The following is a 26,969-nucleotide window of genomic DNA, read 5'->3' as shown; positions in this document are numbered from 1 at the left end:
GCTGCATGCTTTGTAGTTCCAAGTGACTTGGTCAAAACGCCAAAAGGAGGGGAAGAAGGCAAGAAGCTCTCCTCCTAAGACCACCTGGGAGAGAGCCAGGTGTATGTGTGGAATGGGAGGAGAACGGCTGCCAGGATGACTTATGGTATGCTTGGAGTTGCTGTGGGCTATATAAAGCGATGCAATACAGGCAGCTTCCCACTATCGCTGTCTCTGCACGCTCTCTGCAAAGCGATAAAACTTGGCAGAGAAGGAGGCTTCCTGGCTAGGCGGCTGCTCAAGGTAAGAAGAGATGACTTCTTTGCTTGTTTAAGGCAGTGTGGAAATGCTAGGGTGCCTGGCATGCTCAGATGCGGAAGAGGATAAGATGCTTGCGCTTTTTAGCAGTCGGATTCCAAAGGGGGGATTTCAACAGGTGTAAGTTGGCAGTTGTAATCCTCCCCCCTTTCTTTTCTTTTCTTTTCTTTTTTGCATTTCAGCATCCTAACAATGCACTTTCCTGGCTTGGGGCTCTCTGAAGTATCTGATTCTACTGCTTATCACACCTTCCTGGAAAAGGCTTTCTTTAAAAAATAAAAAACAATCCAGAAGGAAATAAAGCGAACTACTGTAGAATGCAACTGTGCAACTCCTAAGAATGTACACCGTTAGGCAGTGATTCAGTGGGACACATGAGTTAAGATGCGCCAGCGCAGGCTCAGGCTGCAACCCTATATGCCCACTTACTTGACAGTAGGGATTGTGGTGAAATTCAATATGCTTTGCATTTTTTCGAAACAAGATGCGAACCAAAACGGAGCTGTCCTTCGAGATCTGCCCTTCTCTGAATTTTGCAATGCAGCGCTTACCCAGACACATGTGCTAGGGCAAGGTCTGCCTAATCAGGCATCGATTAATGAAAATAGCACACCATAATGCATTGCATATGTGGAAATTGCTTTGTGCAAATGTGTACTTTAAGGGGAATAGCCTGAAAAAAATTAAGAGAAATACTAATGTATTTTCATGACAATTTTTTTTAAAAAAAAAAATACGAATTGTCATAGAAATGTGGAGAACTTGAATGCAAGTCTGGAAAAATGAGAAACCAGAACGGAAAGATTCTCACATCCTTGCCTAGGCCCATTAAACTCAATTGGTTGCAAACTTTACTCAGAGCACTCGTTGAATTGAATGAACATAATGAAGTTAGCTCCACAAATTTCCCTGGAAAAGACCCTGATGTTGGGAAAGATTGAGGGCACTAGGAGAAGGGGATGACAGAGGACAAGATGGTTGGACATGAGTTTGACCAAACTGCGGGAGGCAGTGGAAGACAGGAGTGCCTGGCGTGCTATGGTCCATGGGGTCACGAAGAGTTGGACACAACTAAACAACAACCATTTCAATGGGTCTACTCTGCATAAAACTTAATTCCAATGATATGCATATAGGCTTGCACTGTAAACCAATCCTAATTCTACAGCAACCACTTGTGGCAGGTGTTTTTGTTGCTTTACAGCGTCCCACCATCAGACTGACCGTGACTGCAATCCTTAGGCACACTGACTTGGGAGTAAACCCCCATTGAACTTAGTGGGATCTATTTCTGAGTAAACATGTTCTGGCTTGCTCTGTGCATCTTGCTTATCTGGCTTCTTGCTGTCTGTTAAAAGCGTCCCCGACAAAAGTACAACCAGCAGGAAGAGATAAGAGGCAGGGACAGACAGCAAGTGCTTTGAAATTAAGACGAGTCTCCGGAAGCCTTGTGCTTTTTATTCATGCTTAATCCTTACCGATGGGCAGTTTGCTTGTTCCGAAGACATTCGTGCTGACAAAATTGGGGAGAGTTCATCCTAGTAGCAGAAATGGATTATTGACTTGTCAAGAGGTGTGGAACCAATTGTCAAATTTCTTGGGCTAGTGGGATAGATGTTTAATGGATCTCAGCAGACTGGTGTTGGTTTGTGCCCTCTGGGCATCTAGCTACTTAAGCAGCTCCCTACTAGAAGATTAAAAGCGGCAAATCCACGAGGAACGTAATTCGTACAGAGCTAGTTCTGAGATCTGCTTCCCAGAAATCGGCATTCTTGATAGATAATAGGTTCAGCAGCTTGACTCGAACCAGGGTGAGCGCAAGACATTTTTCTGCATCAAGTGCAGCAATTGATGGTCTTGCCCACCTCCAGCCCCCACAAACCAGGATGCAGAATATGAACCCCGGCTAAGTTATTTTGGCAGCTGAGGCAGAAGATCCCACAAGCGCGTCTCTCACTGGCAATGCAAACACTGATCGTAATGAATTTGTGGCCCTTTCATAACACCCAAAATCAGCTTCCTCAGTCTGCCTAATAGTACGGCTGGCCCTATATTACCAAACTTGGTTGTCACTTCTCCACAACCCTAGATAATGGGTTATAAAACCCAACTGTCATTAACCATCTCACTAGGAAATGAAATTTCAGACTCGGGAAGCAAAGCAGGCATTTTCCGATTGTTGTTTGGGGCTCAAGGTGAATTTTGAGGGTTGGAACACAAAATGAAACAACAACAACACACACACACACACACAGAGAGAGAGAGAGAGAGAGAGAGAGAGAGAGAGAGAGAGAGAGAGAGAGAGACAGCTTCTTGACAATGTTTTTAGTAGTCCAGGATTGATGTTACACTGCAATTCAGAGCAGCCTTCTGGGAGAAGAAATCGGCACCCCTCCATTTGCCTCTTGTTCCGTGTTGTTGTTTTTAAGCCTTGAGATTTTACATTGCTGTGTGTCTGAAAAGCAGGCTGTAAATAAAATAAAATAATATAATAAAATGGAATAGGGGGTTGCTAGCCCAATAAGTCAAGGGGAACACTGTTGAATATTGCACTCCCGCCTTCAGATTGTACTTCAGTCCCCCCACCGCCCAGTTGTTGGCATCCGTCTGACTCGAGAGACAATGGAGTGCACCTCTGGGGGTGAAGTCAAACCACTGGAGAATCACAGCACCTGTTGTGGCTGCAGAGGCTGGTAACTCACAACTGCTGCTTGTGACTGCTACCGGTAACTGTGTGGCCTGATGAGTGAGATAATCTGGGGTGATTCTGCCTTGCATCGAGGGGACTGGGTTCTATTTACAATTCTGTGCTCAAACCAAGGAGATCTTGTCAGAATCAGGCCTGTGATCTGAGAAGTAGCAAGGACTTTCCTCCTGCATAATATTATTTCGCCATATCTTTACAACTGCATGTGAATCATTATTATTATTGCTTTTTGTCAATCTGTCAGAACCAGTGCAATAATAAAGCTACAGGCTTCTAGAGAGTTGCTACAGCTCTGTACTGCAGTAACCCCTTTCTTCCCACTGGAGCCTTTCCAACATTTCAGTCCTGTGGGCACTTAAGGGGGTGAGGGGACCTGAGAGCCTCGGTGGGAGGGGGGGCACAGTTCAAAATACCAGCATGCCAAAAAGAGAAAAGAGGAGTGAACAAATGTAAACTTTGCTCTTGGGTAAACCAAACAGCACCACTGAGTAAGTCAACACACATCGCAGGCAAAGAAAGAAAGAAAACTCACACTTCCCTTACCCAGGTGAAAATGTACTCCTAACCTTAGCAGCAAAGAATACCTATGTAAACTGCAAAGCACGATCTGAACACCACGTTCTTTCCAAAAGCACGTTCTCAGTCCTCTGTCTCGACTCTGCAAGTGGTTACTAGTTTTTTGTTCAAGGCTTGGGGGAAAGGCACTCTGCACATGCTGGGTTTCCCTCTGAATATTCCTGCTTTTCAGCGAACAGAAAGAAAAGTGCTGGGTTTTCTGTGAAGGCATTTTTCCCCAAGAACGTTTGTGAGAATCCTATTCCTTCATCCCCCTGTGAACAAAGATGGCCATTTTGCCTTCTGCTCCCTGAATATTTTCAACCAGTTTTTGTGTGTTGCCTGCCATTTCTACCTGCAGTTCCCTGATGCAACCACTAGGGCTTGAGCCTTATGGAGGATGCAAAATGGCGGCCAGGTTGCAACACAGGAGCTTGTGGTTGCTGGGCTGGTGCTGGCGGGGAGCTAGGCTGCTCCCAACACTTATGGGGGCCTGCCTCCAAGAAATGGCTGGATAATTTCTTCTCCCTTTCCTCCAGAGAATGGTCACCCCACTTTTGATACCCTTCAGAGTGGGGAATTTGGGGGAAGCCATTTAAAAGTTCTCCTTGCCCTGTTTCTACTCCATCCTCTTCTCCCCGCCATATCATATCTTGCAGAAACATGATGAACTGATAGACCACAAGCTATTTCCAACTCAAATCACTCACAACTTTTTCTGATCCCTATTGTGTGCATTAGGGCCATATCTCTCTCTCTCTCTCTCTCTCTCTCTCTCTCTCTCTCTCTCTCTCTCTCTCTCTCTCTCTCTCTCTCTCTCTCTCATATCAGGGATGGCTAACCCATGACCCTCTCCAGATGTTTTTGGACTTCCATTCCCATCAGCCTCTGCCAGCATGATCAATGGCCAGCGCTGCTGGGAGCTGAAGTTCAGCAACGTCTTGAAAGCCACTTCTTCCCTACTCGTGTTGCCGATGGTGCTGAGTAAAGCAGTAAACCCACGCAGGTAATGAATGATGACAATGATGAAGGATAAGAGCTTCCAAAGCAAAGTGGGTGCTACTTGGGAACACGTAAGCCCCAAACCATTGCTTTCAGAAATCAAGACTACAGCAGCATGAAAAACTGGAGCAGCATAAAATATTCTGGTTAGCTGCAGCCAAGAACACAAGCACTCCAGTAGGAAGGCATTAATGCTGTGGAACATTTTGTTGTAGGTCCAACTTGTTTCAACCTACCACTGAGAGGAGAAGCAAATTAAGGCTGGCGTCCTGTACCCAGTTCTCTGAGAATGAGGCCCATTAAACTCAGCAGGACTTTTGAGTAAAAAAAAAAAACCAGGACTTTTGAGTAGTAGTATAGGATTGTGCTATGATTGTTTCCAACTTAAGTGGTACAGTAAAGTATAGTGCCAGGTATTTCAGTGGAGGAATAGTGGTGGTCCCATCATTTACTGCTCCCTCTTCCTTTTGTAGTAGATAAGTACAGTTAGTGCTATGCTGAAATCTGTCCTCTGATTTCTCCAGAGTTTTCCCCTCAGAGTAAAAGTCTTCCCTTTTTCTGTCTCATTCTGATGGCACTTCAGAATTTCTTTAGCATGCAGTTATGAGCTTGTTTTCTTGTTGAGAGGCGAGGTCTGTGTATCTCTCTTTAAGGTAAAGGTAAAGGGACCCCTGACCATTAGGTCCAGTCGTGACCGACTCTGGGGTTGCGGTGCTCATCTCACATTATTGGCCGAGGGAGCCGGCGTATAGCTTCCAGGTCATGTGTCCAGCATGACAAAGCCACTTCTGGCGAACCAGAGCGGCACACGGAAACGCAGTTTACCTTCCCGCTGTAGCGGTTCCTATTTATCTACTTGCATTTTGACATGCTTTCGAACTGCAGGAGCTGGGACCGAGCAACGGGAGCTCACCCCGTCACAGGGATTCAAACTGCTGACCTTCTGATCAGCAAGCCCTAGGCTCAGTGGTTTAACCCACAGCGCCACCTGGGTCCCTGTATCTCTCTTTATTTCCTATTAAACATTTCTCTAGCATTCTGCAGCCTCCCCGACTGTCTATACTTCCTGGTTTGAATAAGCCCCTTGGAAGGAGTGACCTTTTGATATCTTACTCAAGCCTTTGATTGATCTGTGGGCACCCAGGAAGGCTGCAGAGTGCAAACCACTGGCGAGATAATTTGTAGAAAAGGAAGGAAAGATTCAAAGTGTTGGTGCTGACCTTTAAAGCCCTAAACAGCCTCAGCCCATTATACCTGAAGGAGCGTCTCCACCCCCATCATTCAGCCTGGACACTGAGGTCCAGCTCTGAGGGCCTTCTGGTGGTTCCCTCCCTGTGAGAAGTGGGGTTACAGGGAACCAGGCAGAGGGCCTTCTCGGTAGTGACACCCGCCCTGTGGAACGCCCTCCCATCCGATGTCAAGGAAATAAACAACTACAGTGGTACTTCGGGTTACGAACTTATTTTGTTCCGGAGGTCCGTTCTTAACCCAAAAACGTTCTTAACCTGAGGCGCGCTTTCACTAATGGGGCCTCCCGTTGCTGCACTGCCGCCGCGCGATTTCCGTTCTCATCCTGGGGCAAAGTTCTCAACCCAAGGTACTACTTCTGGGTTAGCAGAGTTTGTAACCCGAAGCGTTTGTAACCCGAAGCGCTTGTAACCCAAGGTACCACTGTATCTGGCTTTTAGAAGATATCTGAAGGCAGCCCTGTTTTTAATGTCTGATGTTTCATTGTGTTTTAATTCTGTTGGGAGCCACCCAGAGTGTCTGGGGAAACCCAGTCAGATGGGCAAGGTATAAATAAGAAAATATTATTATTATTATTATTATTATTATTATTATTATTATTATACTCACAAGCACCCTTTGGTCACCTCAAAAGGAAGGTAAGCACAACCAAAAACCTGGATGAGAATTTTGTCGAATTTTCACCATCCCTTTGATAATTTTTGAATGCAATTTGTATTCTCATTAATTGATGGCAAATAGCAAAAATTCAGGAGAAACAGTAGTGGATGGTGGGGTAGGATGACAGTACTTACCTAACCTTCTGGCAGTGGAGTTGCTGCTGCTTACCAGAGGGAAGTGAGAGGGTCTAGGTGGTGGTGACACTGATGCTGTGGAAACGCACCAGCAAGAACACTCTGCCAGCGCAATTGCACAGCGCTGACCTTCCTGCTACTTTGCTCCTTCCACTCTCCCTCCCAATAAGCAGCAGGGACTCTGCTGCCAGGAAGTCAAGTAAGCATTGTTGTCCCACCATCCACTACAGCACAGAGCCTTTCAGCAGTTGTGTTGCAAATGCAAAACCTCCAGGTGATAAGCACTTGCGGAAGCGATACCAACAAAAGATGACATTCCACCTGCATTGTGCATCTCATTCAACAAAGGCCAGCACAGTAGTCATGAGAGATGTAATCTAACAAGGGCAGAATGAGGGCACCCGACCAGGCGCCTATAAAACAATAAACTTCTTGCCAAGGCAGAGAATGGGTTCATTTACTGACTTCCTTCTCCCTGCCCTTTATCACACATGCCATGCTAGGGAGAGATGGATGGATGTTCTCTCGCCGACATTTCCGGGCACTCCGCCATTCTAGTCCCAACAAACACATCCCCAGATGGACACAAGCCTTATGACTCTGAATTTAAGAGCCAGCGCTGCCCAGCTTATGCCCACGACCCCTCTCAAAGCATGCCACTACTGGAGAGGCTGCAAGGCCAGGTAGGCATACTTTGAACATGGCCGGCATCTACAGCATCAGGTTCAGATGTCAGCTTGGTGGAAGGCCTAGTGGGTGGATCTGATTATTCCTGAACCCCTTTTGTTTTTCATGTTCTGGCAGAATTAGTTGGACCACGACTCCTGTCATTGCTGGTCATTGGCCTTGCTGGCTGAGGCTGATGGGACTTGGGAGGGCATGATGTTGGCTGTCCCTGTGGATTTCACTGGAGTACCTTTGGACCAGCTGCTTCTCCCCGGCCAGCTTTTCTCTGAATTGCTTCTAGTCCTAACATGGAAACAGAGGTGTCAGGAATGAGCCAGCTCCTAGTGAAACTCTACAGCCTGCTGCAGAACAAGGAGAGTTAGATCTGCAGCAGACTGAACAGTGCCCAGTGCAACTCCCATGGGCACTGGAATGCTGCTTGCCAAGGGAGCAACTGAGAGCGGGCTGGAACACAGGCAAAGCTCTCTGGAAGATCAGTTAGGCGCGAACAGGCAAGGAGATAGTTTGTCAGAACAGGAAGAGATTGGAGCTAAGCCAATCAGTCCCAAAAGCAGGCGAATGGGAGGGTTGTTAGACTGGGAGCAAAACAAGAGACATAAAAGTCGTAAGTTCAATATCTTCTGTAGATCCTGGAAGGACTTTTTAGAAGGGTCATCTTGAGTAATGATGCCAGAGGCTTTGTTAGAGTCATCCGGAGCTATCTGGTTTTTGTTTTTGTTTTTGCAATAAATCCTCCTTTTTAATTAGCTACGCTTACTGTGTTATCAAGCTGGGAACCTGGACTCTTGACAGGAGGAGCACATCAACTTGGGAGATAGTAATGATCACAGTGTGAAGTCCTGTGTATTGTCGCTTTTGTTCCCAGCAGGGTCTGAACAACGCAATGGAAATGGAAGACACTGGAGAAAAGTCTAGCAAAATGCAACCCCAGATGGGGAAAATCTGCAGAGCCCTGAGCTACATCACGGGGGACATGAAGGCGTTGGGAGACTGGCTGAAAGGTAAGCACATAGCAGATGATGCATCGATGAGAACCAGAATGATGCAACATTGCTTTTGGACCTGGAGACCTTTGCTTGAGTGCCTGCTCATCTTCAAAGCTTCTCCTGTACCAACAGCACAATCCTGGGCAGCCTGTTGTCGTCCAGGTGATGATGGACTACAACTTTCATTATCTCTCAACACTGCGGCTCAGGACACGTTTCCCAAGTCCAAGAAGAACATAATGTGGAAGATGCCTGCTGGATTAGACCAATGGTCCATTCTAGTCCAGTGTTGCAGCCTAGGTGGTGCCATCAAAGCATGAAGCTCAGTCCACTAGTTCTGCAGAGGAAGAATTGGGTGGGAACAGGAAGTAAGGCAGCAGAGCTCAGCAGCCAGGAGACTCAGGTTCAAAACATCCCTGGTCACTCCTCACTGAGGGCCTCCCAAAATCCTGGAGCCTATCCTGCTAGGTCTGGTGCTGTCCTCTCTTTTACCCCATGCACATATCACGATATGTTTATCCCTGAATTTCCTTTGTTTGAGATCCACTCCGCCACCCTGCTCCCAGACCATCGGTTTATCTTGCCCAAATTCCAACACAAAGTTTTAAGGTATACACATGGAACGGGTGTGTCGCAATCCCAGCACAAGCTGGCAGGGATACACTCACGCCATCTGCCATCTTAGATGTAAGCAACATAAATAAGCTAGGGTTTTTTTTAATCTCCGGCATGAACTCTGTCAGCAGTTCACGAGCTACTCAGTCAGCTCCCCAACTGCAAAACAGTGTGGTTTATTTTATTTTATTTTTACAAACAATAATAAACGTGTGTCATATTTTACAACTCTGTCAGTGGTAAGGGCCCTACCAGATGCTGCTGGGAATATGCGCGTTGGAAACTGTCCCAGATCTTAAACTTTCAAACAACGGTAACAAAGACCTACTGGAGTGAGCTAAGATGTGACAATTTGCGCCCCAAAATCTGCCTCTATGTGCATTTTGACAATGCATGGTCAGTGAATGTTTAAATACTCGTCCAATGCTTGCTAAGTATTCAGGATCCAGTGAGTGCACCTAATAAAATGTCCTGCAGAACCTAGATCAAACTGTGGGTTCATCTATCTCAGCATTGCGGGTGGCGCTGTGGTCTAAACCACTGAGCCTCTTGGGCTTGCCGATCAGAAGGTTGGCGGCTTGAATCCCCGCGACGGGGTGAGCTCCTGTTGCTCTGTCCCAGCTCCTGCCAACCTAGCAGTTCGAAAGCACACCAATGCGAGTAGATAAATAGATACCGCTGTGGCGGGAAGATAAACGGCATTTCCGTGCGCTCTGGTTTCCGTCACGGTGTTCCATTGCGCCAGAAGCGGTTTAGTCCTGCTGGCCCCATTACCCACAAAGCTGTCTGTGGACAAACGCTGGCTCCCTCAGCCTGAAAGCGAGATGAGCGCTGCAACCCCATAGTCGCCTTTGACTGGACTTAACCGTCCAGGGGTCCTTTACCTTTACCTTTTTACAATGACTGGCGGCAGTTGCTCTCCAAGATTTCAGGCCGCGTTCTCTCCTGACCCCCATGGATAGGATGGGGAATGAATCTGGGACCTTCTGCATACACAGCAGATGTGCTTCTGCCGAGCTACAGCTCTTCCACGAGGGCTGTGCAATGCAGCCCTTTTGCTCAGCAGAGGATCATGGCCAGTGCACATTGATCTTGGTTGAAAGTGTGCGGTTTTTTGCTTTTCCTCCAGAGACATACCTGCCAAGTCCCTGCCTGAGAAATAAGGGACTGGACCGGAAGTAGCAGACCGGAAGTAGCGCTGCCGCCATTTTGGAGCTGGGTGGAGCATGCTCAGAAGCGACTTTTGATGCTGCTCTGCCCTGTTCCAAAATGGCCGTCACGCCAGAAGTCGCGCTGCAGCCATTTTGGAACTGGGCAGAGCAGCATCAAAAGTCGCTTCTGAGCATGCTCCGCCCAGTTCCAAAATGGCCGCTGCGCCAGAATAAACCGGGGGGAAACGGAAAAAAATCAGTTTATTCGGCTGGGAACAGCTGGAAAAACGGGGGTTTCCCGGGGAATACGGGAGACATGGCAGCTATGTCCAGAGATGGTCAAGGCAGTGTACACAGCATTCCCAGGTGGTCACTTATCCAGGCCCAGCCCTTTTTAAGCATCAGCAAAGTTACTGTGTCATGTGCCTTGGGTGGCTTTGAAAGAGGATTGGACAAATTTATGGAACATAAGGCTATCAGTGGCTCGCCTCTGCCTCCACGGTCGGAGGCAGCCATGCTTCCAGTTGTTGGAAACTGCAAGAGGGGAGGGTGCATACCCTCCAACATTTCTGGGCAGCTTCCAACATATACAAAAACATAATAAAACATTAAACATAAACAACTTCCCTATACAGGGCTGCCTTCTGATGCCTTCCAAAGGTTGTATAGTTAGTTATCTCCTTGACTTGGGAGGTTGGATAACTCCATACCCTCCAACATTTCTCTGATTAAAATAGGGACATCCTAAGGGAAAATGGGACATTCCGGGATCAAATCAGAAACTGGGATGGCTTCTGTAAATCTGGGGCTGTCCCTGGAAAATAGGAAAACTTTTAGGGTCTGAGGGTGTTCTTGTGCTAGGGCCATGTTTGAGATGCATCTGGCTGGCCACTGTGAGAACAAGAGGCTGGACTAGATGGGCCATTGGCCTGATCCAGCAAAGGTTCTTCTTATCTTCTGCCTCTCCCTTTGGACCCCTCCCTCATCATCTTGTGTGTGAGCCTTTAGTCGTGTTTTCAGCCACCATCTTTTTGGCACTTAGGGGCTCCAATGGGGACATTCTCTTTCAGATAAGCCTCTGGTGTTTCAGTTTGTCGACTGGGTCCTGCGTGGCGTCTCTCAGGTGATGTTTGTCAGCAACCCACTCAGTGGTCTGATCATGATAGCCGGATTCCTCGTCCAGAGCCCTTGGATCACACTGACATGTTGCATTGGAGTCATTGTCTCAACATTAACAGCACTGATCCTGTGCCAGGAGAGGTAGGTTTGCCCTTGAATTATTCTTTCATGCCTCAAATCCCTTCTCTTATACATGCTTATACATACATATATTTAGGCACCAGGCAAAAGCATTCCTCTTCTCCCAAGCCTTTGGCCAATTAAATAATCTGTGGCCTTTTAAACTGGGAGTGTTGTTGTTTTTATTTGTCATTATGGTGTGCATTTTTGTGTTTTTGTGTTGTAAACAGTCCTGTGATCCTCGGATGAAGGGCGATATAGAAATTTAAATTTATTATTATTATTATTATTATTATTATTATTATTATTATTATTAGGCTACTGGGCTTATTGGCAGCTCCACAAATATCCTATGTTCTGCAATACATGAGCATGACATTTTGGACACAGAAAGTTCTGTGAGCAGAATTATACTGTTTAGCAGAGGGGAATAATAAGTGAGAGCAATCTAATCTGAAAATACTCTGTGATCATCTATACCAGGCATCCCCAAACTGCGGGCCTCCAGATGTTTTGGCCTACAACTCCCATGATCCCTAGCTAACAGGACCAGTGGTCAGGGAAGATGGGAATTGTAGTCCCAAAACATCTGGAGGGCCGAAGTTTGGGGATGCCTGATCTATAGGGATCCACTAAATATTCCCCCACTTTTGATTTACAAGTTGGAGGAAGCATTCCATTGGTGTAGAAATGTTTACAAAAACATTCATGGGGGAAAAGTACTTTTATCCCAACCCTGTTTACTGCCATATTCCTACCCACACCAGCCCCGTCTCAGTCACTTCAGCTTCCTGGATTAGTCACATGGATGGCCCCAGCCAATCAGGAACAGCATGGTGCATAGGATGTGCTACATGGACAATAAGATTTGTAGACTTCAGGGAAAGGGGAACTTTTTCAGCCCGAGGGCCACATTCCATTCTGGGCAATCTTCTGGGGGCCACATGCCTGTGGTGAGCAGGAGCAGAGGCAAAACTGGACCGAGCAGCGGGTGTAAATTTCCTGTGTGTGCAGTTGGCTAGTTTCTACAAACCCTCACGCATCCCTCTTTGCTCTTCATGTACTCAAGGAAGAGGCATTATCAGAGTTGAGGGGCATTTTCCAACCAGGCAAAAACACGTGGAGTGCAAAGCAGGGCCCCTGAGGGGGGTCACCTCGGAAGAGGGGGTGTGGTCAGGGATCATCCCTTCCTTGCCAGCAACCCACAGAGACCCTCAACTATTAGGCAAGGGCAGTCACTGTCCGTTATCACTCTTGGTCACAGCCTGGGGCAGAGGCAAAGATCTTCTGCAGTCATCAAGACTGCTCCTCAGACTCTCAGCTTCAGCAGCGACTGTGGACAAGGATACAGTTGTGAGCATTTCCGACCTCTTTTGCTCCTCACGCAGGTCAGCCATTGCTGCAGGACTCTACGGCTACAATGGCGTGCTGGTAGGGATGCTCATGGCTGTGTTTTCGGACAAGGGTGAATATTACTGGTGGCTTTTGCTTCCTGTTGCTCTCATGTCCATGACGTGGTAAGTATTTTGAGTTCCAAGTGTGCATTTTTGTGTGTGTATGCTTTTCCACTTTGTTCCCCTCTCACCGTCGGGTCATAAGGTGCATTTATATTCTACAACAAGGGTAGCCAACCTGGTGCCCTCCAGATATAGCTGGACTACAACTCCTTTCAGCCCGAAGCATGGAGCATGTTGGCTGCAGCTGATGGGTGCTGGAATCCAGTATCTGGATTGGATTCAGATATTGTGTGATGGGTGCTGGAATCCAATACAGTGGTACCTCTAGTTACGAACTTAATTCGTTCCGGAGGTCCGTTCTTAACCTGAAACTGTTCTTAACTAGAGGCGTGCTTTCGCTAATGGGGCCTCTTGCTGCTGCTGCGCTACCAGCACACAATTTCTGTTCTCATCCTGGAGCAAGGTTCTCAACTCGAGGTAACTCTTCCAGGTTAGCGGAGTTTGTAACCTGAACCGTTTGTAACTCGTTTGTAACCGTTTGTAACTCGAGGTACCACTGTATCTGGATTGGCAGCATGTTGGTGGGGGGGAATTGGTCTTCCTTCCTTCCTTCCTTCCTTCCTTCCTTCCTTCCTTCCTTCCTTCCTTCCTTCCTTCCCTGGAACCATAGAAGCTACCCCCACATTAGGGTCCCAATCCAGATTCTCCCCACCTCCTAATATCTGGCCTTTCAGGACATCTTTGGGAGAAGAAAATACTAAGGAATAAACCCTTCACAAATCCATAGTGACAAACCCTAAGACTGTCAGGTGGCTCCTTGCATGCCTCCTTCCTCAACTCCAGCAGCCAAAGTGGCGCCAAACATATTACTCTGCTTTCTTTTGGTCCACATCAGTGAGGCTGAGAAGGGGGTCTTGTCATCAACAATGCAGGAGGTAGCAGTTATGAATTACCAGTCTTTGCAATCCCAGCAATTGCTGCTATCCTCCAGCGGTTTGACTTCACCCCCAGAGGCACACTCCATTATCTCTCGAGACAGAGGGATGCCAAAAAGAACCGGCTCCTTCTATGACCCAGAAAGCCAATGGTATAACTTTTGTTATACCATTAATTAAGCTTGCAATAGGTTTTTGCATAAACCACAGATGACAATGCACTCGTGTTGATATTTGGTGTGGGTTTCTTAAAAAAAAAACCCAAACAAAATCCTTCACCTAAAGGCACACATGCAGAGCTAATGTATTATGTGGTTTCATCCTAAGTCGGTAATTGAGTCTGGGTTTTACAGGTCTTGTCTAACTACAGTGGTGCCTCGGTTTACAAACTTAATCCGTTCCGGAAGTCCGTTCTTAAACTGATGCACGCTTTCCCTAATGAGGCCTCCTGCCGCTGGTGCCTTTCCACCATTCAGATTCCATTCTTAGACCGAAATAAAGTTCTCAAACCGGGACACTATTTCCGGTTTTGTGGAGTTTGTGTATTGTGTATCACTTTGAGAAATACGAACCAGTAATGCCAATACAAAACAAAACAAAAATGCCAAAGTGATAAAACTTCTCCCTTGGGCTCTGAGGTCTGGGGTCACTTGCAAAAAACTAAAACAAAAAAAACCCAGTTACTGAGCATGCATTCCAATCTGTTTCCAAAAAGGGGAGCACACTGGCTCTCTGCTGAGCACACATTCTGGTCAGTTTGTGGAGAGGTTTGACAAAGGGCTCATCCCCACCAAATTTCCTCCTCACTTTCTAGCCACCCGTTTGTGCTTTTCCAGTCTGTGTGCAAGCACATTTTTCTTCCCTGCCACTGTCCCTGCAAAAGCCCACTCTTTTAGACGCAGATAGTATATGAATAAATGCAACACCGTTTGGAATCCATTCATAAAAAGTGTAAAACTGTTGGAGAGTTGCAGCGCCTGCTGTGGCTGTAGAGACTGAGATGGGAGAGACCTGTTTTGTTGCAGCTGGGGCAAATGAAGGAGTCCAGTGGTGTTGCTGCAGGTGCACCATGGCATTTCGTCTCTCTGTTCCTCCTCTGGTCACAGCTATGGATGCACGACTTGACTGCTTGTCTCCAAGCACTGCGGTCATCTGCAAGAGATTCTCCCGTGGCTGGGTTGATGTTGTCAGCCTTCATGTCACGTTTGCAGACACCTTTGCAAGGCAAGAGTTGGTCTGCCAATGGGCCCGGTGCAAATCCATATACTACACTAAAACGTGCTTTAAAATGCATATACAGTGGTACCTCGGGTTACAGATACTTTAGGTTACAGATGCTTCAGGTTACAGAGTCTGCTAAGCCAGAAATAGTACCTCGGGTTAAGAACTTTGCTTCAGGATGAAAACAGAAATTGCACCATGGCAGCAGGAGGCCCCGTTAGCTAAAGTGGAGCTTCAGGTTAACAACAGTTTCAGGTTAAGAACGGACCTCCAGAACGAATTAAGTTCTTAACCAGAACTTTTGGTTCTCAAACACCTTGGTTCTCAAACAAATCGGCTCCCAAACGCCGCAACCCAGAAGTTAAGTGTTCTGGTTTGCGAACGTTTTTCAGAAGCTGAACGTCCAATGTGGCTTCTGCTTGAGTGCAGGAAGCTCCTGCAGCCAATCAGAAGCTACGCTTTGGTTTTCGAAAAGTTCCAGGAGTCGAACAGACTCCCCGAACGGATTAAGTTTGAAAACCAAGGTACCACTGTAATACTGAAAGTAACATTAAAAATGCATTACATTCGTGGAAACTGCTTTGCAAAAACATGCATGCAAAAAATTGCATGGGACATCCTGTTGTGCAAGTGCAAATCACCGCTGGCAGGACCTCTTAGATGACTCCCACCCAATATTACTAACTCTGCATCTATACATATAAGTTAGCAGAAACACGTTTTAATGCAAGACTGTGCCCCCCTTAGCTCTGTTGTGTTTCGTCTCTGTGTACAGTGTCGCTCTTTTGTTCTTCTCTTCTAGTCCTCTTTTCACGAGTGCCTTAGCCTCGATCTTCAGCAAGTGGGACCTGCCGGTTTTCACGCTGCCCTTCAACCTGGCTCTGAGCATGTTCGTGGCCGCCACTGGCCACCACAACCCCTTCTTCCCCTCGACGCTCATTCAACCCGTGACCTCGGTGCCCAACATAACGTGGTGGGAGGCCGAAGCATCTTTGGTAAGGGCCGTTTCAAATGCTCGCATCCCTCAGCCAAGGGAATTCATACTGGTGGGGAGGGTGGCCCTCTGAATGAGGGAACAGGGGATGGAAACAAACCACTTTCAGACAAAGGATTGCAGGGCCCGATTCCTGCATTTATTACCCTTTACATTCTGGTTGCTTCTATACTGGGCTGAGCACAATGGGGCAAGACAATTGCAAAACATCAAGCTTGGATCATGCCTTGAGTCACGGACTCTGGGCAATGAATCCAGTGAAAATCATTCTCTATTTTTTTAAATATTTTAAAAAAATGTGGATGAAACTGATTAGCAGGTAATGGATAGTCTTTTAAGAAAGCATCATGACACAATAAATAATCAATGTGTAACAATTGTACTGGAGGTAAAAATTTCACCCAAACACATTTCACCTTTCATGCCTTCCTCATTGGCCCTAATTGGGTGCATGCATGTATATAAATAAGCATCAAATAACGAATACAGTTTTTAATATGTTGATTACATGACTCGGGGTTTCATCCTGGCTTGTGGTTTCACAGTGCTTCTATACTGGGGCCCAAGTATGTAAAAAGATTGCCTCCCCCAGTATCAACCGCCTCAGGCCCAATGGCTCTCAGGGTGGTGATATTGCGGCGTGTTGCCTAAATGGTGCTTCTTGGTAGTGGCCCCGTGCTTCTGCAATCCCCTCCCTGGTGGTGTCCATCTACTTCCCCCCCCCCCCCGCTCTTAATATTTCAGTAGCTTTTTTAAATGTTCCTGTTCACCCACCCATGTGGTGGCTGAAATATAATCATTATCATCATCATCATCATCATCATCATCATTATTAATTATTATTATTATTATTATTATAAATTTATATACCACCCTTCATCCGAAGAACATGGGGTGGTTTACAACATAAAAAGACCAAATACATCCCAAGCAGGCTCCCCTCCCCCACTCCTCCATTTGTGGGTGCTGTGTGTGAGCAGTTGTCTGTGTACAATGCCCAACACCAGATTTGCCTTGGCAAGCCACAAACAGTGCTGAATTCCCAAATAGGCAGAGTAGGCACTGATCTGTGGGCCCCACATTTGGGGGGGGGGCTGCGACAATGGATCAAAATATTATTCATGTGATCTAGCCTTCTTAGTTCAATGTGAGGCGGGGCCCTGATATTTCAACTGACTTGGGGCCTCCACAGGGTTTAATCTGGCACGGGTCATGAAAGCCAACTGGAAGTAGTGGCGGCAAACCTTGCACTGATTTTAAGCAGTTTCCTTTGCCCCCTAACCCACAAAGCGGCTGTTTGTGGGTTTGGTTTACGTGACAACCCCAGGTCCATAGGAAAAACACCCGGCTGGTAAAGTTGTGCATATGATTTTATTGTGGCAATCGACTTTTATATGCGCCGCGAACTAACTCCCCTCACTGCCTAATTGGGCCCAATCGACACGTTATGGCATCCAGGTGATCTTTCCAACTTCCAAACATCTCGGAGACTTTGGTCTCTTGTTGGCACGAGGGCAAATAAACAGCCCAACATGATCAGGTGGAAAAGGGGCAGCGCCAGGCTTCCTGAGAACAGATCCAAGCTCAGCAGACAACCTAGTGGATGGCCTTAGCTATAACCACTTTAGCTTCAGTTGGTCGCCCGTTGAATAATTACACAAAGAGTATCCAGACACTGGAGGGACCTGTCAGGAGTAAGCATGCACCACTGGTACCAAACCATATGGGAAACAGCCCTTCTAGAAAAATAAACCAACAAACTGTAACTAGGATGGGGACAAATAAAAGAGGACATTTTCACCCCGGTGTGGCTCCCCTTTGTTACATACGCAGCGCAACAAGACAACAACAGGAATCCACCGACAGCATATGCATCAATATGGCTAAATTGACCCAACAATTCTCTCTCACACACAAACAAAACCCACTGCAGTCAACTATAGGCAACCAACCCTGTGCGCCAATCTCTCTCTCCGCCAACAAAAACGAATGAATGAATAGAGATAGGGCCGACCCATGTGTACACTATGTAGAAGAATAAAAGTTTGCTGCCCTCCTTCTCCCTCCCCACTTCTCTTCTCCCCCAACTTTATATGGTATATAACAGTCATGTCCAACAGGTAGATCGTGATCTACCAGTAGAACACTGGACGTCTGCGGTAGATCACTGGTAGATCATTGGCTCCCCCCAAAGAAGCTGCACAACTGTGGCTCCCCTAAAAATAGCTCAACATTTTACCTCCTCCCTGAAAAAACTCAACAACTTTGACCTGAACCCCAAAAAGGGGGTAGATCACTGCCAGTTTTTAACTCTGCGAGTAGATCGCAGTCTCTTGGGAGTTGGCCACCCCTGGTCTATAACATTAGCGTCTCACATCAAATATGAATGATCTGTAGAAAACTCTATGAATTGAAAGCAGAGGTGCCTTATGTGTTTTTGTAACCAAGAAAATATTTACCGTAATAGAAACATTTTTTAAAAAAACAAATAAGTGAATAACTCACACAGCATCAGTGAAAGTAAGAGAATCAAATTTCTCTCGCGCTCAAAGCATAGAGAAGAATTTTCTCCACCAAAAAGTACGTTGGAGGGAGGGAAGGAGAATGTCTTTCTTTTGTGTTTTTTCTTCAAATGATCCTCTGGATTTTAACCCCAATTGTCCTAACGGTGTTCTTCATACCCCCATCACTCCCCATCATTATCTCTTCTAACCTGAAAGTTAGATTCAAGATCATATTGATTCAGGGCCACACACCCGGCCCCTCAATCGCTCGCTCAGTTAGCTATAAAGAAATATTTGGGATATGCACAGAATTGTACGTTCGTGAGCCGCATTCCTGAAAACCGTCAAGACTCTGTTGACGTGAGCAGCGCTGCGTCCTGCAAACACAGTGGAAAAGTACAGCTTGGGGCCTCCGTTGGCAAATGGGTTTTTGGCATTGAGACCAGTCACCTCCAGCTTCCATGGAGGGGAGACGTATTATGTGAGATTAACAGGTTATTAGAAATTTTTTCTTATTCTTATCTCCGCGAGAGACTTCAAAAAGCGTGTGCCAGCAGCGTCATTTAGTGAAACGCTCCCCTATGACTTAGCCAAAGCAATAATGAGTTTTCTGCTGTCAAGCTGAAGCAGACTCCTGCGTTGGGCATTTAATTTAATTTCAAAGGAGGCCTTTGTTTCAGCGGCCGGCTCATCACAGTTCAGATTCATAACATTCTCTGCCTGACATTAGCTGCTTGTTTGAAAGGAAGGAAGGGCGCATACCAGCTCAGGGGTTGAGAGTTCAGCTCACAAAAGCCCAGTTTATATGTCCCTGGAACAGAAGCAAACTTCATTCAACTGGAGGGGGAGCAGTAATGGTGTCCCTCCCCTCCCCTTAGCAGATAGTGTCACGTCTTAAGATGGGAGCTCCATGTTGATGGCTAGCTATCCACTCCGTGCAGGTGGATGAAATTCCTTTCAGGAGAAGGAGGGATTTAATGAATGGAATGTCCTTGCAAAATCCTCACCACAGAGATGGGGAACTTGGGACCCTCCAGAGGGCCGGCCCACCAATGAGGCAAGGTGGCATGGCCCCCTCAGGCGGCAGGATCCACCGGGGTGGCAGATCACTTCTTTTCCCCTTTGTTCCTGATACCATTTTGTGATCTGCCTCAGGTGCCAAAACATCTTGGGACAACTCTGCTCCAGATGTTGCTGGACACCAACTCCCATCAACCCCAGAGTGACGGGGGCTGAAGATCAGCAACAGCTGGAAGCCACAGTGTCCATCACCGAGGAGAGGTGATGGGCTGACAAGGGGAAGCCAGTATGTCTGGGTTCCTCAGGTAGCAAGGTAGTCTGGATGGCACCCTTGAGCAACAGTGTTGGATATTCCAAGCTAGCTGTGGAAACAGAGCATTGGTTATCATTCATTCATGGTGATTTGTGTTTATAATGCTAATAGGTCGGTCACATGCCACGCCCTTTCAATACTCTTCATGTCTGCAAAAGTTCTGGTGTGGTCAAACTGCTTCACTTTCAATCAGAGCATCTCCTGTAGTGTCCTGCTGAAACCTCATAACCTTTTTCATAGAATCACAGATTTGTAGAGCTGGAGGGGACCGCGAAGGATCATCTAGTCCCAACCCACTTCAACACAGGAAACTTTTGATTGAACTCACAACCCTGAGATTAAGAGTCTCATGCTCTACAGACTGACCTATCGCAAATATTCTGGTTTGGTTCCCCCCCCACACACACACACTTTTGTTGAGCTATAGTCCCTATGGCAGGCATAGGCAAACTCGGCCCTCCAGATGTTTTGAGACTACCATTCCCATCATCGCTGACCACTGGTCCTGTTTGCTAGTGATATGATGGGAGTTGTAGTCCCAAAACATCTGGAGGGTCGAATTCGCCTATGCCTGCCCTAAGGAGAGCAATAATGTGGTAGCATGAGAAAAAACATCACAGAAACAAGCAGAATAACAAGCAGAATAAACCCATCACCCATACACTACTATTGCGCCAGTATCATGTTGCAGAATGCACGTGCAAGAAAACACCAGTCCAGAGGGACTTTACGATGCCAGAGCCTGGTTTCTGAGAGCCCCAGTAAGAGACTCGTAAATGAGAATGTAAGAAGAGCCTGCTGGATCAGGCCAAGGACCCATCTAGTCCAGCATTTATTTCTCACAATGGCCAACCAGATCCCTATGGGACCCACCTACACACACACACACACACACAGAGTGCCCTAAATAAAGCTTGCACTCTGCAAGCATAGATACATGTTCCTTGATGACGTAATCCAGGAATCGAACACACCCAGATTTTAAAACTATTGACGGCTGAGAATATATACCAGAAATGGTATATTTTATCACTATCCTATGCTGTCATAAATTCCCTGAATCATTTTAGAGTATGATGGGAGACTGGATTCTGGGTCCTTATTAATATGGGGGCATTAGTATGGAAGACCATGATCATACAACCTTGAAACCTGATATATCTTTTCCCACAGATTTTGCAGTCTGTCCCAGTGGGAGTTGGGCAAGTGTACGGCTGTGATAACCCTTGGACCGGAGGCATTATCATGGTGGCTCTGTTCATTTCCTCCCCACTCATCTTCACCCATGCTGTGATTGGCTCGGCAGTCGGGGTGCCTGCAGGTATGAGAATGCCCTAGGCAGCCAGCACTGGCTTAAACCATTATCCTAAGTACTCCATCCTATAGATATCCAGCCAAACTGGGGTTACAACTGAGATGTTAGTATCTGGCTGGCTTGCCAGATAAAACCAACGAACCATGCTTAGGGTCTAAAGAGGGAAGAACTTGCCTCTTGGTGAAATGGGGGGCGGGGGCTTGGCAATGGATATCCTTGCATGTCAAATTCCCTCTTGAGATCCTAGGGTAGAAGGTTTCTAGAGATTGTGTGGACCTAATCACCCAGTTCACTATTGTTTCATGGGTATCAAGGCGGGAAAACACTTGGCCCTCCAGAGGGAGCAGGACACTATCTCCCATCATCCCATCGGATGGGCCAAATTTTAGTTCAGCAACATCTGGAGGGCCAAAGGTGCCTCGCCCTGCCTTCAGCCCAGGAGTGACATGTCTTCTTTTCACCTGTCTTCTTTGCAGCCCTGAGCCTAGCCACACCTTTTAACAATATTTACGCCGGCTTGTGGAATTACAACAGCTGCCTCTCCTGCATCGCAATCGGGGGCATGTTCTACGCCCTCACCTGGCAGACCTTCCTTCTTGCACTTGCTTGTGGTAGGTGCCCAGTTTCATCCCTATTATGCTCGCACAACCCATAGGAAACTGTCAAAGCATTTGTCCCTGTTGCCCAGTATTGCCTCCTCTGATTGGTAGCATCTCTCCAGAGTCTCCAGCAGAGAGAGCTCATTTCCCATCACTCGCTCCCTGAAGATGCCAGGGATTGAACGCGGGAATTTCTCTTGGGTTTTAAAAAAATATACATTAACTTAGTTTATAGCAGAATTTAAAGCTTGGAAGCTGGGTCTACCCATTTCCTCTGCCACCCATTCGGTCTCATTCTCACATCATTAGCATTACTTAAGTTTTTAAAAGGGGAAATAGAGGGGTTCCCATTGGAATAGAAATATAAGTTCTTTCCTTACACTTTCTTCACATTTACAAAAATGGCTTTGGATTCCTACATGGTGGGAGCTCATTTTCCATGGCTCCATCATGCAGGAGAGAGAAAGAACCATAGAGTATATTTTCCCCTCACTAGCTGTTAGTCTCAACCCTGCCCTCTACTGACCGGAGGAATGCATGCAAGGTTGCTCATACCCAACACTTCCTGCACACAGAGCATCCTTTGCTCTGCCATTGGCCAAGGGTCCCTCCCTAGTGAGTGTGAGATAAGGAACAAAATCAGAGCAGCATTCAAAAGTTCCATTTGACTCATGGCGGAATCACTAGGCCAGACTCAGCTGTGCCCGTCCTTTCTTTTGATTTTTGAAAAATGCGTTTTTACACATGTAGACAGTTCTGAGGTAGATGGGCCAGTGGTCTGCACTCAGCTTCTTTATGTTGTCAGAGTCTTTGTTATAAGAATTCAATTGGGGCATAAATAAAATGTGCATTCATAATTGCACAAATGCACATACGTAAGTGCATAAAGCACATGTCTCAAGAAGAGCAATGCAGCATTCATGTTTAGCCCCTAGTCAACCTCAGAGACCCCCTCAAGTCACATAGCAGGAAATGTCCACAAACTGGTTTGACAAGTTAAATCATAGCTGCCAAGTCTCCCGTTTTTCGCGGGAAACCCCCGGATTTTAAAAAATCCCGGAAATCCCCCGGATTTCCTACATGCCAGTGAGGCTCCATTTTGGGTGCCGCTCGAGGGTGGCGGCTGTGGTGAGAGACTCTTCTGGTCTCCCCCTTTTCTAACAGGGCAGTTTTGCGGCCCCCCGGAGGGGTGACGGCGGTGGCGGTGGGAAACCCTGCGGCCGCTGCCTGCTCCCCTTGAGATATGGCGGGCTCAGAGGCCGTTCCCGCTTTCACTGGTGCTCTGCCATGGGGGGCGGCGATGGCAGGAGGCCCACTGGCTGTTTCCCGCTAACCGCAGAGGGTGGCGTGGCCGTTTCTCCTCCCCCCGCGCCCCTTTGAGACGCCACTTCCTGCAGCCTTCCCCTTCCCCTGCCAGCTCCGCGGCCACTGGGGGGCTGGCGATGGGGGGGGGTCTGCCCATGTCTGGGCACCGGAAATTGGGCGGAGCGGCACCGGAAGTCACTTCTACGCATGTCTGGACATGCGTGGAAGCGACTTCCGGTGCCGCGCCGCTGCTGATCCCGCATTTTTCAGTGGGAGACTTGGCAGCTATGAGTTAAATGGCCTAGCTAACCTGTCAAGAGAGCAGAAATCTTTGTATGAATAGCACAGGGCCTTGACAATGAATGCTGCAGTCAAGATATTCACCCATTCAAAAATTGTCTCAGACAGGCCAGGTAGGGCAATCATCAGATGTTGTCAGGCATCTTGACTTACAGACTCGTAAATATTTTGGAGAAACGGGAGCTCTGAGCATGATCCAATTTACATGCACATCCCATTTTGTGATGTACCTGTGACATTTGGGGGGGGGGCAGTCTTTCTGTTACAGGGGCAGTCACTATCCAAGGGTTTTAAAATATGTTCTGGGCTCCTCGGCATCACCCTCCTTGCAAACAGGGGGTGGGGGAGACTTTGTTGCAACAGGCATGCAATAAAGATCAACAGTCTTTCTCCTTTGGTTGCTTCCATTTGTTTTCTCTGGCCGATGAGCAAACCCTGGTGGGAGTTGGGCTGTGAAAACCAAGCCCAATTTTCTCATAGCATTGTGAACCCTTTCCCCTTAAAAACAAAGGAAGCCGTTCTCCCCGCAAACTCCCTGCCCTGCTCCATTTCAGAATTTGCCATATATATTAGTCTAATTTGCTTCTCCTTTGTCTCCCCCCTCTTGCCTCTTTTTTTCCAGCCCTGTTTACTGCCTACTCAGGAGGAGCACTGGGCCATATGTTTTCCGTGGTGAGTTTTGCAGGCTTTAAGGGGTTGAATTCATCATTAAGTGTTCAGAGTCGCTTTCTTAGTGATAAGGTCACCATCCCCTTAAGAGTGCTGGGAGGGTAAATAGCAGGGAGGTGGCTGCATTCCCCCCCTCCCTTTTTTTTTAAAAAAAAATGGAGGCACACAAAAAGGAGCTTGTTGGTCTTGGCTCCTGACTCTGGGAGATTTAAAGGGGGGATAAAAAAAGTAAAGTTGCTATTCTACAGCACTCCTGTCTTCTTGCAATTATTCATTATTTAGAAAATGTGTAAACCGTTGGATCAAAAGGTTTTACAGCCAGTATACGAATAAAATTGGAATCCACTGTCCAGAACACACATACATAAGGTCGTCATCATTAAAATTCAAAATCAATACACCTTTTAAAACAGATACAGGCAAACAAATATTATGCCTGGTGGCATACATTGTTCCCTGCCACCTGCATAACCCCACTGTTTCATTTTGGGGTTTCTCCTGACAACCAAGGAAACCCCTGAAATGAAATTAGATGAAATGAAATGAGAAGAGACCACAGAATAGTAAAGAGATGCCATGGAGAAAATCCTCTGTTGCTTACTTTATCATGTTGCCTTTTCTCTTTGAATACCTGTTGCCTGTTCAAAGCCAGAGCAAATGAACAAACCAATCTAAGATGCATAAAAAAGCACCCATGATAAGTATTTCCAAAATCTGCCATTGGCTAATATATTTTTGGGGGGGGGGACCAAACCAAATGTCACGAACTACTGAGAAAGCTGTAGAGTTCTACAGAACTCTTCATTTGGCCAGATCCTGCAACGGCCTTTCCCAGCCTCAGTTGTGATCGGACAGTAGCTTCCATCTTCCCTGAACACAGGAGTTCGAGTTCCTCCAAGTACCATGTTGGAGGAAGGTTGTGTTTGACAAAGCAACAAGCGGAAGTGGGCAGATGGACTGAACAAATAAGGAGCAAAACAAGTTGGGGGTGTTACAGCCCATGGGGTTCTGCATAAAGGTCCAAAAAGGAAATGGGAGACTGGGTTAGTCTCTTCTAGGTGCAATGAGTACCAAGTTTACACACTTAGGAATCTGGGATACAGAAGCAATGACTGATCCCCATTTCTGAACCCCTCTTCTCCTTCAGTTCGGAATGCCTTTGGGAACATGGCCGTTCTGTTTATCTTCGCTCACTTTCCTGCTCTTAACTACCACCAACGATGCCATCTACAAACTTCCTCTCTCCAAAGTCTCCTACCCAGAAGCCAACCGGGCCTATTACTTGACCAGAAATGACGGACAAAGCGCCAAGTCCACCTGCGACGTGTGACAGGCTAAGCCTCGTGCATCTTCCTGTCCGTAGTGGTGCCTCGACTTCCCAAGGAAGATAAACAGCTCAGAAGGAAAACAAAGCTGTTGATGGAGCTCTTCATCCATTTTAAGTCGCAAATAACTTCACCCAGATCAGCAAGTCTCGGAATTCTCTTCGTATGCCAGTCAGAAGTGAGCAGAATATCCTGTTTGTTTGGAAAGGGGTGTGACCTTGATGGAACAAATGAGGGCTGTGATCTGTGGTGGCCAACTGCAGGTCCACTGGCTGGAGCAATATGAGCCGATACCACCAACATATGTGCGTGTGTATATATATATATATAATCACAGTGTGGTTTTTTAAACAATGCTATACAGTGTCACTTGTAAGGAATAGGAAGAAAACTTTATTGTGTGCAACGGTGCAATATTATACGCAAGTTACATTCACAGGACTTTAGCGCTGGATGGCACCAACTTTATTATGGAGACTGAGCACTCACCTGGGGGCCAGTTCATATGAAAAAGAGACATATTGAAGACCCAGACTACTTTCGGGAACAGAATGGCTCCTGGGAAAAGAGGCTTTGGTGATTTTTAATTAGATGATATTGAATCAAGAAGACCTACCGTAACTTGAGAGGACAAAGCAAGCAATGGGAGAGGTGGATGTTTGGGGATAGCATGTTTGTATTAATTATATGCAATGGGAGTGTCCGATTACAGGTAGCAGAAGAGATGTGGGCTAACCATACTTGCATAGTCTGTGTCACCTTGCTGGAATCCCCATGGTTGACTGGTGGGTTTTTAATTTGCAAACTGAGAGCGCATACTCCAGATCACTGGACAGGTAAGGCAAAACTAATCTGTGTTAAGCGCTCCTGAATATGCATGCTTGTTTAATGGCATTGGAAGTGTCTTCTTGGTGGATCAGACCAATATCCTAGGCAAGAACTGCAGCAGCCAGAAGGCACTCAAGTATTCTGCCTCCTGTGCAGAATGGGGCTGGTGAGAGTTGGAATCCAGTATCTGGAAGACCACAGGTTCCCAGGTTCAATCCCTGGCATTTCCAGGTAGGGCCCGGGAGAGACCCCAGTCTTAAAAAAAAAAAAAAATCCTGGAGAACTGCTTCTAGTCAATACTGAGCTAGTTAGACCAATGGTCTGACTCTGTACTTGTTTCCTGCCACTAATTGGCTGGTGTTTTGCCAGTAGAGAAACAAAAGGAGAGAAAGCAACCATAACAGGGAGAAATGGGAGGGGTGAAATCTGAAGGTTTTATTGGCCTAACACATTTGAAAATATGCCTCTTCTTCAGGGGCACTGCAAATAAGAATATCGAGCATTTTGTATAACATGATTCAATTAAAACTATTATACCATATAGCAAGTGTGAAAGTACTATTATTTCAATATTGGCAGTGAGCCCCCTATTGAGATGTGGACGCCAGGGCTGAACAGCGCCTTGCCTCCAAACCATAGTTTGCAAAGTTGCTTCAAGCCATGGTTCAAAGGCTTGATGCTAACCACGGTTTGCCACTGTTTTTATCTTGGGCAAGCTATAGTTAGGAAAAGTCAGGCAGTAAACAAGGGAATCCTTGAGCAACAGTGGATAAAGGTCATGAAATCTGAACTGCTGTGTTAATAGTTTTCTGGGTTATTGCAGCTATTGTAATAAATGTGCCTTAAAGGAGGGAGGGAAGGTGTTTCCTGTGTGCCAAATAAAACCACAGACAAAGTTCACAA

At 46.7% G+C, this 26,969-nt stretch overlaps 1 protein-coding gene across 4 annotated transcripts; it reads left to right on the top strand.

Moving 5' to 3' along the window:
* On the top strand, nt 1–26,969 carry LOC118077245 (urea transporter 1). 4 transcript variants are annotated; one of them, XM_035100769.3, is made up of 10 exons: nt 1–282; nt 7,107–7,286; nt 8,159–8,291; nt 11,113–11,302; nt 12,670–12,798; nt 15,697–15,889; nt 20,899–21,046; nt 21,517–21,651; nt 23,867–23,916; nt 25,061–26,969. In XM_035100769.3, exons 1-10 carry the CDS (start codon nt 136–138, stop codon nt 25,241–25,243), a joined length of 1,488 nt encoding a protein of 495 aa, XP_034956660.2. In that variant the 5' UTR covers nt 1–135; the 3' UTR covers nt 25,244–26,969. The 4 variants fall into 4 exon arrangements, with proteins under 4 accessions (XP_034956660.2, XP_034956659.2, XP_034956663.2 ...); XM_035100768.3 differs by having other exon boundaries at nt 8,156–8,291; XM_035100772.3 differs by lacking the exon at nt 7,107–7,286 and having other exon boundaries at nt 4–282.

Source organism: Zootoca vivipara, chromosome 10 (genome assembly GCF_965207765.1).
Source record: "Zootoca vivipara chromosome 10, rZooViv2.hap1.1, whole genome shotgun sequence".
Lineage (NCBI taxonomy): Eukaryota > Metazoa > Chordata > Lepidosauria > Squamata > Lacertidae > Zootoca > Zootoca vivipara.
Note: the sequence above shows the minus strand (reverse complement) of the source record. Positions and strands in the feature narration are given on the sequence as shown.